We start from the raw sequence: 12,947 nt of genomic DNA, 5'->3' as shown, positions 1-12,947 counted from the left end.
TGTCCTCCTCTCTGCACCCTCGCCCATTTTCTGTGGCGTTTTTGTGGGACGTCAGGAGGAGATGACTTGGCAACTGGCTGCGCTACTGCATGGCTCGCGGACCTTCCGTTTAGCCCGCCGGCCGCCGACGGGTCGTCGCAGTTCGCTCGCACAGTTGAAACTAAGCCCCAACACGTTTGTGAATGGAAGAATGTGCCTTTCTTAACTTTGTTAGTTTGTACACTATCAAGCTCCGAGTCCGGGTCGCTCCACACAAGTGCTGCACAAGTGCACATGCGACGCTTCGCTGACTGGTACGCTAGTAGGAAAATCTAAGGCCACTTGAAGGCGGGAGAAGAGTCAGCGAAGTCAATATAGGTACTAAGGAAATAAAATCAACTGAAACTTTTACCGTACAGCGCAAAACTAGGGAGCAGGAAGCACTTTTTTGCGCTGGGTGAACAAGCACAGCGGTCAGCAGCACAACCACACATTTGCGAACGCTTTTCCATCTAAGAAATGCAATTGCTAGACGTGAGGTATTGCACGAGCGCTATACAACAAACAGTCACCTAAGGTACTTGAAATGCTAAAAGTAAATAAAAGTGTCACTGGTTATACATTATATACATTATATCCAACCTCACCAGCGATGACTCGTGGCCGAGTGGTCTGGAGCGATAGGGTTATTGTTTTGCAAGTCGCAAGTTCGAATCCCCGAAGTTACATGCTTTTTTTTTGTAAGTTGATTTTTTCGTTTCCGGCCGATGTTTTCTAAACTTAGTTCACCATTTTTGGGCCGTAAAGTTCACTGCTCCACGAGCGAGTTCGCAGAACGCGCGCAGACTGACACTGGCGCGCTAGCGAGTTCTCGTGGTTGGAAAGCAAAGCTGTTGGAATGTGGTTGGAAAGCAAAGCTGTAAACGGCACCCATAACGATTACCCATGCGACGTCACTTAAATTCACTCACATCGCTCTGCAAATAGCAAAACCAGAGAGAAGTGAAAGGAACTTAACCACACCATTTATTACTTCAAAGAGGTATTCTTGTTAAGGTTAAATCAATGCATGAAGCATGAACGGTGTTTGGTTGAGTTGTATTGGTGTAGCACAAGAGTGGCAACTTTTTTTATAAAATTAAAGTAAGCTCTAACCCGGTGTTAGACGATCTTTCTTCTCCGTCTCTGCGCCGCGGACGCAGGCGACGAGATTTGCGGCAGAGAAAGAGGAGGAGCAAGAAATACTTCTGTTCAGATTTATGAACGGCCCAAAGTGCAGCCCTCGGGAGTGATTCCTTCTTCTGTGGGGCCCATATGCAGTCCGCGCGGCCTGTGTTCTGTCCACCCGCTGAAGCAGGGTAGGTAGAGAGGGCCTGGACAGCAGCATCTCGCATTGCTCTTGTTGGGTAGTTGACGGAAAGAGAGGAGGGTGCTCAGGGCTAAAGTCGCACAGCCCGATTACGGGGCGGAGTGTTCCTACTTCTGAGCAAAATTTACATTCAGCGTCGTAGCGATTCGGATACATTAAAAGAAGACGCGTAGCATGTTGTCGAAGGAGCCCGGATTGTATGAGCCGTAGGGTAGTTTGTTGTTCTTTGGAAAGGTCAGGGTAAGGCGAAGGTACGGTCTGTCTCAGAAGGCGATAATGCTGGGTTATCTCCCTGAACGTGACAAGCGGGTGACTGTCCTCGTGCAGCTCCATAGCACGGGAGGTAAAAGCGCAGGCTTGTTGGGTGCGCGTATTTGTTGCCCTCCATTGAAGCGTGAGGGGGTGTCCAGATGAGCTGAATGGAACCGTTTGGGGAGTGGTTTTTTAGCACGCGCAGTGCAGGTTAGGACACCCAACCCTACTGGTAATTCCAGCAGGCTTGCTGAGAATCGATGACTACGCTCCGAACCCCTGGTTGAGCGAGAGCCAAGGTGATGGCTGCCTCTTCTGCTGCCTTATTTTCTTGGGTCCTAAGCGAGGTACAGGCAAGACGGTTTGTTCTGGAGGTAGCTACGATGATGGCGTATTGCTGCCCTCGATGTTTGGACGCGTCTGTGTAGAAAACTGCATGATCCCCACCGAGGGTGGTGTTTAGCGCTTGAGCCCGTGCTTTTCGGTGACCCTCGTCATGTGAGGGGTTCATATTTCTAAGCAAAGGGAGCACGCAAAGACTGGGAAGACAGGTGGTGTGCTCACCAAGCACATCTACGGGTTTACCCCCCTGCGTTCTCGCTGAATGCCACGTGAAAGCATCACGCGATCACTCACGCCAGTCTAGCGGCCCTGTGCGCACCTTGCTCATGTGTTAAGAGTTACAAAAATTAAAGTAAGCTCACACCAATGCATGGCATCTCACTTCTAGTACGCCAATGTGCTAAAGCCTGTGGCCTCCAGTGTTCACGTAAACAATCACAGCTCCTTGTCGTCCGCCGTCACGCCAAACCAAGGAATACATTCAAATACTCCTTGATGGCCAGGCCATCACTCCAAGCCCCAGCATTAAGATCATGGGCCTACATCTCGAGGCTAACACCAAGATTGACGTCTCCTTGAAGCGCCTCAAAAACAGCATTAATCAAATCATACACATGATCAGGCGAGTTGCCACCTAGAAGCGAGGCCTAAAGGAATCCAGTACCGTTCGATTAATCGAAGGTTTTGTCCTCTCGAGGGTTACTTACGTCAACCCCCTGTCGTCTTCTCGACAAGGAAGACGTCGAGAAGCTTCATATAATGATTAGAAAGGCGGTCGAGCAGGCCATTGGTCTTCTCATGAGTGCGTCCACACAGAGGCTGCTTAGTACGGGGCTCCACAACACGGTGGAAGAGCTGATAGAAGGTCATCTTTCTAACCAGAAGGTCCGACTCAGAACTGCGATGGGTAACCGCATGCGTCACCACATTGGCTGGGCAGCCCAGAATGTCACTCCGCTTGACGCACTCGCGGACTCTTGGTGACTAAAACTAAAGATGCTCCCTTTGCTTAGAAATATGAACCCCTCACATGACGAGGGTCACCGAAAAGCACGGGCTCAAGCGCTAAACACCACCCTCGATGGGGATCATGCAGTTTTCTACACAGACGCGTCCAAACATCGAGGGCAGCAATACGCCATAATCGTAGCTACCTCCAGAACCAACCTTCTTGCGTGTACCTCGCTTAGGACCCAAGAAAATACGGCAGCAGAAGAGGCAGCCATCACCTTGGCTCTCGCTTAACCAGGGGTTCGGAGGGTAGTCATCGATTCTCAGCAAGCCTACTGGAATTACCAGTAGGGTTGGGTGTCCTAACCTGCACTGCGCGTGCTAAAAAACCACTCCCCAAACGGTTCCATTCAGCTCATCCGGACACCCCCTCACGCTTGAATGGAGGGCAACAAATACGCGCACCCAACAAGCCTGCGCTTTTACCTCCCTTGCTATGGAGCTGCACGAGGACAGTCACCCGCTTGTCACGTTCAGGGAGATAACCCAGCATTATCGCCTTCTGAGACAGACCGTACCTTCGCCTTACCCTGACCTTTCCAGAGAACAACAAACTACCCTACGGCTCATACAATCCGGGCTCCTTCGACAACATGCTACGCGTCTTCACTTAATGTATCCGAATCGCTACGACGCTGAATGTAAATTTTGCTCAGAAGTAGGAACACTCCGCCCCGTAATCGGGCTGTGCGACTTTAGCCCTGAGCACCCTCCTCTCTTTCCGTCAACTACCCAACAAGAGCAATGCGAGATGCTGCTGTCCAGGCCCTCTCTACCTACCCTGCTTCAGCGGGTGGACAGAACACAGGCCGCGCGGACTGCATATGGGCCGCACAGAAGAATGAATCACTCCCCAGGGCTGCACTCTGGGCCGCTCAGAAATCTGAACAGAAGTATTTCTTCCTCCTCCTGCTTCTCTGCCGCAAATCTCGTCGCCTCCGTCCGCGGCGCAGAGACGGAGAAGACAGATCGTTTAACACCGGGTTGGAGCTTACTTTAATTTTATGAAAAAAGGTTCCATTCTTGTGCTACACCAATACAACTCAACCGAACACCGTTCTTGCTTCATGCATTGATTTAACCTTAACAAGAATATCTATTTGAAGTAATAAATGGTGTGGTTAAGTGCATTTCACTTCTCTCTGGTTTTGCTATTTTTAGAGCGAAGTGAGTGAATTTAAGTGACGTCGCATGGGTAATCGTTATTGGTACTGTTTACAGCTTTGCTTTCCAACCACATTCACGGGGTGGATTGGCGCAATTTTTTATCGATTACGTCACTGAGGTCTTACATAATGAAGGTTCGGCCCCACCTGAACACTAACTCATGCCGCATATGATGAGAGCAGGTATTCACCCTCTCCTCTGCCTGCGTTTATTCGCGTACCCCGCACGAGGGAGTTCTGACCCACGAGAGGCGTTACAAACACTTTTGTTTTCTACTTTTACTATTTGGAGCACAATTAAACTAACAATAAAATGCGCCGATAAAAAATACGCTTATATTTATCAATTTAATGCAACCAACTTAAGTTATAAGTATGCAGAAATCACCAAATTTAAGCCTACCACTGATGCTTAACGACAGTCTGGTATGAGTGGCCAGCAAAATTAGTTTCAAGTTGTACCTATACACTGACACGGTAGCAATCCATACCTATAAAATTGACGTAATTCTGTTTATGTTGATGGAATTACGCCAGATAAGAAATCCAAAATCAGAATATGTTTGCATCGGGGGCGTCGGTTACTCTAGGACTCAGTGCCCCCGACGTTTGTCGTCCCAGCCGAGCGTTCATTGCTCCCCGCTGAACGCCACTGGCAGTACGGTCGGGCTATCGGCGCGCGGCTCAACAACGCCCAGTGTTCGTTCATGTACAGCCGTGAGCTGATGTAAACGGACCACGGGAGCGGTGGCGAAAACTAATCGCTGCGCCCTCTGGTTGCGCGGCGTCTGCTGTCGAGACCGCGCACAGAGCAGGCTATGAGCAGAACAAAGAGAACTTTAACCCTTCTTATGATATACAGAATGTACGTTCGCCCCATTTTAGAATTTGGGTGCGCGTTATTCTCTGGGTGCGCCGCGTATAAGCTTCATCGTCTGGTTATTCTGGAGCGCCAGGCTCTTCGCTGCTGTTTAGGGTTGCCTAAGAATGCAGCAAATGCAGTAGTTTACTTGGAAGCGCGCGTTCCTCCTCTGCTTAATAGGTTCCGGATTCTGACTGTTGAAACTTTTCTGAGAGCTTATAGCTCTGAGGTGAACAGGGAGCAGTTTATCTTTATTGCAGAACCAAGTGCGTTTATGGTGCACCAATGGCCCAGGTCCTTATGTCCACAAAGCACTTTGGTACAGAGCTTCCTTTCTCCATTGGGTGTAGCAATAAATCAGATTATTCCATATACTGACAGGAGTTCACCTCTTTCTATCAATTTCCGGAACATGTTCCCCAAAAATGCTAAACTTTCACCAGCCCGGCTGCTCAATCGTCTTCTCGAAGATTATTTGGCCTCCATGCAGCCAGGTGCTATAATATATACAGATGCCTCTAAACGAGAAGAAAAATCGGTATCGGAATATTTTCCTTTTCCCTTAACTGGACCTTTTCGGTTCGTCTGCGTGATTTTATCCCCATATTCTTTGCGGAATTCCTGGCAATTGTCCTGGCGCTACGAAAGCTGGATGTATCAATTACATCTCCAATGATAATTTCCGATTCTTTTTCTGTATGCCTAGCCCTTTCTTCCCCTAAAGACACTCCCCTTCTGCGGACGTTTCGGTCACTCCTGCCACCTCACTTCACTGAAATTCACCTTCTTTGGGTTCCTGGTCATGCAGGGATCACATTCAACGAGACTGCCGACTCTCTAGCAAGGATAGCACTTTCTGGGCCTGTAGTAGACGTCGTAGAGCCGACACCTTTAATAACAGCAGCTAGGTACCGTAGGATGCTGAAACTCCAAGTACAGCAAGAATCGGTTTTATTATCATTAAGGGATTTTAATCATCTTAAATTCTCATGGAAACCTGAATGGTGCCCTTCACGCAACTTAGAGGTGGTTATTACAGCCTTACGTTGTCGAGTACCCAAGTTAAATAGGTATTTGCACAGGTCTCGTCTGGCGCCAACAGCTCTCTGCAGCTATTGCAACGAAGACGAGTCTGTAGAACATTACCTTTTGACATGCCGACGTTTTTCCCGACTGAGACGTCAGTCCCTGGAGGTGCCGCTTTACAGTTTGGGGATATCCCTAACAGTGCCGGCTATTCTATCGTTCGGGGCATCCGAAACGGGGTTCTGCCGCCGGGATGTAGGCTCTGCCCTCCTGCGCTACATTGAAAATTCAAAACGTTTCTCTTTATGATTGCGATTGGTCACCCTCGCTTTAATTTTTCAGGATTTTTTTTCCTTTTTTCTCAAAAATTTTTTCAACCGGTCTAAATTATCTTTCCTAAACGTCTCGTGATTAGGTAAGAATCCCATTCATTTTAACCATCCTCTGTTGATTGGCCGATCCCCTGATTGGGTATGTGCCATACCTAAAGGCGCAACAACAACAACAAAGCTGCGAAGAGGAGGGCGTGTACATTGCTCTCAGCCGGTGCACCAATGTCAACAACCTTTACCTCACCAAAGCTGACGGAGACTACCGATTCTACCACAGAGACAACATCGACAAGAACATGATGGACGAGTTTCGGCGCCTCGAGAACCACCGCCTACTCACCGTAACACAACAGCACTTGCGTGCCTTTGCCACCGGTGTGGACCCGGACGCGGAATTCCCTCTGGCGCTAGTAAAAACCAGATCACTCAACATAACGGCAACACAATGGAACCACACGGAACCGCCACGATGCTTCGCATCCTCATCAGGGTTCCCCACGGGAAGATGGTGTAATTTTTTTCAAGTTCGAGGCAGCGACACATACATTTAATGTTCAAAAACTATGTTGCGATATGAGATACCTATTTAACCACGCCTTGAATGCCCAGCGACTATCGAAACGCACGCAAACTACATTTTTCGATTAGACTTATTTGCACTTGAAAACATCATTGACAATTCTTGCGCACTTCTGTAACACGAGTTGAAATTGAAGGATTTGATCCGAAGGGGGGTCGTTCTGTCGACTATTGAAGATAGGAAGATTACTAGCTTATGATGTACGGTATGCGGCAAACAAACCACGGTACACTTCAAAGCAGCCAAGTTTATTTACACGTATTATTTTACAAAGCATTGCACAGGGAGGGCCGTCATTCTCAGATGGGGGTCCACAGACAAAAAGAGGAACGTGAAGACACTTCGGACTCCGTGGGTCCCTCCGCGATACTCCCAAATTACAATTTTTTTCCCAAACCCTGCCGCGAACTAAAAAAAGTGGATTTGCCGCATGACATGTTTGAATAACGCCTCCGCACAGCACAAATTTTAAAGCTGGCTTTTTGCACAACGTATCAATTATGCAGAAAATCCCCACTCAATAGGCGGGCATGGAGATGTGTATGAGCGACTTTGGCTACAAGTGTTAATTGAGCGGCAATAGGACACGTATCACCGTATTTCATCGTGGGTTCCACCACCACTTTTGCAAGCCCAGGAGGAGTCATCGGCGGGCTATACCGGCCGAGTACCACTAGCATAAAAAATCGCGCCAGACCACCCCGTGAATGTGGTTGGAAAGCAAAGCTGTAAACAGTACCCATAACGATTACCCATGCGACGTCACTTAAATTCACTCACTTCGCTCTAAAAATAGCAAAACCAGAGAGAAGTGAAATGCACTTAACCACACCATTTATTACTTCAAAGAGATATTCTTGTTAAGGTTAAATCAATGCATGAAGCAAGAACGGTGTTCGGTTGAGTTGTATTGGTGTAGCACAAGACTGGAACCTTTTTTCATAAAATTAAAGTAAGCTCCAACCCGGTGTTAAACGATCTGTCTTCTCCGTCTCTGCGCCGCGGACGGAGGCGACGAGATTTGCGGCAGAGAAGGAGGAGGAGGAAGAAATACTTCTGTTCAGATTTCTGAGCGGCCCAGAGTGCAGCCCTGGGGAGTGATTCATTCTTCTGTGCGGCCCATATGCAGTCCGCGCGGCCTGTGTTCTGTCCACCCGCTGAAGCAGGGTAGGTAGAGAGGGCCTGGACAGCAGCATCTCCCATTGCTCTTGTTGGGTAGTTGACGGAAAGAGAGCAGGGTGCTCAGGGCTAAAGTCGCCCACCCCGATTACGGGGCGGAGTGTTCCTACTTCTGAGCAAAATTTACATTCACCGTCGTAGCGATTCGGATACATTAAGTGAAGACGCGTAGCATGTTGTCGAAGGAGCCCGGATTGTATGAGCCGTAGGGTAGTTTGTTGTTCTTTGGAAAGGTCAGGGTAAGGCGAAGGCAACGTTACTAGAATAGTAACGTTGGGCGAAGGTACGGTCTGTCTCAGAAGGCGATAATGCTGGGTTATCTCCCTGAACGTGACAAGCGGGTGACTGTCCTCGTGCAGCTCCATAGCACGGGAGGTAAAAGCACAGGCTTGTTGGGTGGGCGTATTTGTTGCCCTCCATTGAAGCGTGAGGGGGTGTCCAGATGAGCTGAATGGAACCGTTTGGGGAGTGGTTCTTTAGCACGCGCAGTGCAGGTTAAGACACCCAACCCTACTGGTAATTCCAGTAGGCTTGCTGAGAATCGATGACTACCCTCCGAACCCCTGGTTGAGCGAGAGCCAAGGTGATGGCTGCCTCTTCTACTGCCGTATTTTCTTGGGTCCTAAGCGAGGTACACGCAAGAAGGTTGGTTCTGGAGGTAGCTACGATGATGGCGTATTGCTGCCCTCGATGTTTGGACGCGTCTGTGTAGAAAACTGCATGATCCCCACCGAGGGTGGTGTTTAGCGCTTGAGCCCGTGCTTTTCGGTGACCCTCGTCATGTGAGGGGTTCATATTTCTAAGCAAAGGGAGCATCTTTAGTTTTAGTCGCCAAGAGTCTGCGAGTGCGTCAAGCGGAGTGACATTCTGGGCTGCCCAGCCAATGTGGTGAAGCATGCGGTTACCCATCGCAGTTCTGAGTCGGACCTTCTGGTTAGAAAGATGACCTTCTATCAGCTCTTCCACCGTGTTGTGGAGCCCCGTGCTAAGCAGCCTCTGTGTGGACGCACTCATGAGAAGACCAATGGCCTGCTCGACCGCCTTTCTAATCATTATATAAAGCATCTCTATGTCTTCCTTGTCGAGAAGAAGACAGGGGGTTGGCGTAAGTGACTCTCGAGAGGACAAAATCTTCAATTAATCGAAAGGTACCGGATTCTTTTAGGCCTCGCTTCTTGGTGGCAACTCGCCTGATCATGTGAATGATTTGATTAATGCTTTTTTTGAGGCGCTGCAAGGAGACGTCACTCTTGGTGTTAGCCTCGCGATGTAGGCCCAGGATCTTGATGATGGGGCTTGGATTGATGGTCTGGCCATCAAGGAGTATTTGAATGTATTCCTTGGTTTGGCGTGAGGGCGGATGACAAGGAGCTGTGATTGTTTACGTGAACACCGGAGGCCACAGGCTTTTGCACATTGGCGTACTAGAAGTGAGATGTCATGCATTGGTGTGAGCTTACTTTAATTTTTGTAACTCTTAGCATATGAGCAAGGTGCGCACAGGGCCGCTAGACTGGCGTGAGTGGTCGCGTGATGCTTTCACGTGGCATTCAGAGAGAACGCAGGGGGGTAAACCCGTAGATGTGCTTGGTGAGCACACCACCTGTCTTCCCAGTCTTTGCGTGGGCTCGTAGCTAAATGGGTAAGACAACGGGCTCTCGCATTGTTAGTCTATTAGTTCCAGGTTCGATTCCCGGCGGTTCCAGTAAATTATTTTATTTGTTCCGTGGAGTTTTCTGGTGACACCAACGGTCGCGAAAGAACCCTTGGGAGGTAGAGGTAAAAAAGCTTTGCTTTAAAACAAACTTGTTTTGTTTCGTGCACGCAGTGGACTGCGTCGAACTTCGTAGGTCATCCATCTTCACAGAGTAGAAGGGCACTAATTTTTTGTGTTTGAGCATCGCACTACAACTTTTTTTCGACGTGCTCTGGATGTTTTCTAAATTCGCGTGCTTGACCATAACAATTTTTATGGCACACGGACACGCGAAAGCAAGTGGGCGATGGCCGCAATAGGTAAGCGGTAGAAGCGCAAAGTCTCACGGGTACGTCGTCTGTTCCCGCCACTTTCGGTTCGATAGCTCTCCTGGCCTCCCGTAAGGAGCCGGATTCCACGGGCGTGTGTACGGGTTGTTTATTTGTCACAGAGTGCTTACCTTTCAGAGCAGCCCCTGGTAGCATCCATCATTGTCAAGTGCCAGACACGTGTGCGGAGAGTTACGCGTATTCAAACGCGTTTTTCCTCCCTGGAAAGTGGTCCTGCGGCGGTCAGGAGCTAGCACGAAGGCTACAGAAGCGGTTTTGGAAAGGGAAAAAACGCTTGCGGAAACGAGATGCTTGAACACCTGTTGTTTACCTGCCCCCAGCACGACGCCCCAAGGACGGCACTCCAGGCCGCACTCAAACGTCTTGGAGTTCCAAACCACACACTGGAAGACTTCCTGTTCCCCACGAGCCCGAACGCCATCCGACGGGAGGTCTTCCAGCACCTGATCGACTTCCTCGTGAAGTCGGGTCTCACGCAACGGCTGTAGCCTCCGGGCCACAGGCGTGACGAACAAGACGTGACCGTCCGCCCCATTCCACAGTTTTTCTTTTTTTTTTCCTTTTTCTCTGTCTCTCTTCTCTCCTGTCCCCCCCCCCCCCCCCCCCCAATCCCTCCTCTGGACTGGGTTGTATGACGGTGAACTCCCCGCTGAGTTCAATAACATCCACAGTCCTTCTCTCTTTATGTCCTTCTCAACCGAAACTCTCCCCCTCCCCCCTTCCCCCGCACATGTGTCTGGCCCTTTACTCGTTGAAGGCGCGATGTTTGACCGTTTTCTTTCGCTTGAAACGGACAAACGTGCACACACGCACGTGAAAGCGGCCGACGGTCGGGAGGCCAGGAGATCTCTCGAACCTGAAGTGGATGGAGAAGACGACGTATACCCGTGAGACTTTGCGCTCCTACCGCTTACCTGTGCGGCATGAGTCCCTATTAACTACGCCGCGGTGTGCCAATAGGAGCCTCAGCAATAGGCAGCTGAGCAGTTTCGGCGCTCATGGCCTACATACGTACCCCTTCTACCTGTCATAAAACTAGAATTGAGCCAAAACCCGTGACCAAAACGCTGCCCCTCCTGCTTGTATGTGTGTCCTTATTTCAATTTGCGCGTTTTAAAATGTAACGAAGGATTTTGTCGGCTGCCCGTAGAACTCGTTCTGAACTTCCGGCAGAAAGTGAACTTTGCTGTACTGCATTCAGGCAGGTGTCTAGTAACTGGGCAAATAGCGCGATCAACTGGCGCTCTTCATTGTTTTTTTAGCGTCTGAGTGGTCGCTGAAGCAGTGTCAGTAACCTCTATATTTCTCGTCCCCAGGTTGTGGACGTCAACACAGGCGAGAAACTCGGTCCCCGGCAAATAGGAGAGCTCCGCATAAAGTGTCCCTCATCCGCCGTTGGCTACCTCAACAATCCCAAAGCCACAGCTAACCTGTACGACGAAGAGGGATTTCTTCGCACTGGTACTTGCACGTTTCACTTATACGGCTAGCTGCCTACCCACCAGAGGGCAGTATTCTTTTATTTAGCTTTGACAGGTTTTTTTTTTGTGTGTGTGTGTAAGCGCATAGATAGTAATCAGAGCAAAGGTCTCTTTACAGCTACTTTCAAGGCCCAGTATGGTTAAACAGAAGACAAGGGATGAATGCTGCTGAGTTATGGAGCATGCAGCTTCATTGACTTTGAACTGAGAAACCTGTCACTGAAGTGCGCCATAACTGTCTGCTAGTGGTTGCTGAACTCTTCACAGCTTTTTTTTTTTTTTTTTGGGGGGGGGGGAGTCGAGCGTAGCCCCCGTAGACACCCGGCTCAAGCGGATGTCCGCACCGCATCTAATATGTAACCGAAGCGCACCATTCGCGCACTGTACGCATGAGAATGTAATAAATCTATACCGATTAGGATCACTGCTGGGGCTGAAATTACTTTATTTGGGCTACTAAATGTTCTTAGTGACTATGAATAATTAGCTCATATGAATTACAGTCCTTGATTTGTTACCAAGTAGCTGGACAAAAGACAGTATATCTACTTTTTCGCATGCGCGTCAATCGACACGAGCTAGGAGACATTGAAGACCGCTGTGAGCATAGTTGAATCACATTGTTTGGCTAAAATATTTGGGTTTTCCTACTCCTTTTCTGAGTTTTTCTCGGACAACACTTAAAGAATTCTTGTAAGTTTTGCCACACAGCACTTGAATGACCAATGATTGTGTTAAAAGGTTCAATGTAAGTCAATGGCGAGGAGCTCATCGTATACGATCCAACTCAAAGTTTTATATTATCTGTAAATTAACCACCAGCCTGTTGATGCCCACTTCAGGACGAAGGCCGAGTTCTACTACAGCCTTCCACCGACGCGTATATATTCCATCATCTGAATCCCTTCTTGCCCCCTGAAAATTCTAACCTTATCTCTCTCTATGAAGCTATGCATTGCAAAGCTCTTGTTCTCACTGCGTAATCTCAGAGCGAAGATCTCGTTTTGGAGTCAAATCGTGCGCGAGGCCTCGTCACTGGCCTGCTTTGGCTCTTGATGCAATAAATGTGCGTTGTGACGTGGCAGGCCCACGGGTATACTAAGGCGTGAAATGCAGTACCCAACACATGTTCATATTTTTTTTTCGTGATGCATGCGTGCGTAGGTTCTTTTAGCGGCGCAAACGGGCAAAATGAAAATACTTGTCCGAAACTGCCGATAAAAGCCAGGCACCACGTACTGCGACCGGGGAACCATAATCTATCGGGCACCGCTCATTTTGTGATTATTACATTCCGGTGTTATACATGTGCACGAAGGTCA

The 12,947-nt window shown here is 48.9% G+C and overlaps 1 protein-coding gene across 1 annotated transcript in view; it reads left to right on the top strand.

The window, feature by feature from the left end:
* LOC144155359 (luciferin 4-monooxygenase-like) overlaps window positions 1–12,947 on the top strand; it is a 60,661-nt gene that overhangs the window by 40,807 nt on the left and 6,907 nt on the right. Inside the window, exon 8 of the mRNA XM_077686731.1 lies at window positions 11,461–11,605. Coding sequence (XP_077542857.1) covers window positions 11,461–11,605 — 145 coding nt within the window. The remainder of the gene's footprint in view (window positions 1–11,460; window positions 11,606–12,947) is intronic.

Source organism: Haemaphysalis longicornis, unplaced genomic scaffold (genome assembly GCF_048455015.1).
Source record: "Haemaphysalis longicornis isolate Haplotype H1 unplaced genomic scaffold, Haemaphysalis longicornis Haplotype H1 scaffold_1, whole genome shotgun sequence".
Classification (NCBI taxonomy): Eukaryota; Metazoa; Arthropoda; class Arachnida; order Ixodida; family Ixodidae; genus Haemaphysalis; species Haemaphysalis longicornis.
The sequence above is the reverse complement of the archived record's forward strand: the minus strand, read 5'-3'. Positions and strand labels throughout refer to the sequence as shown.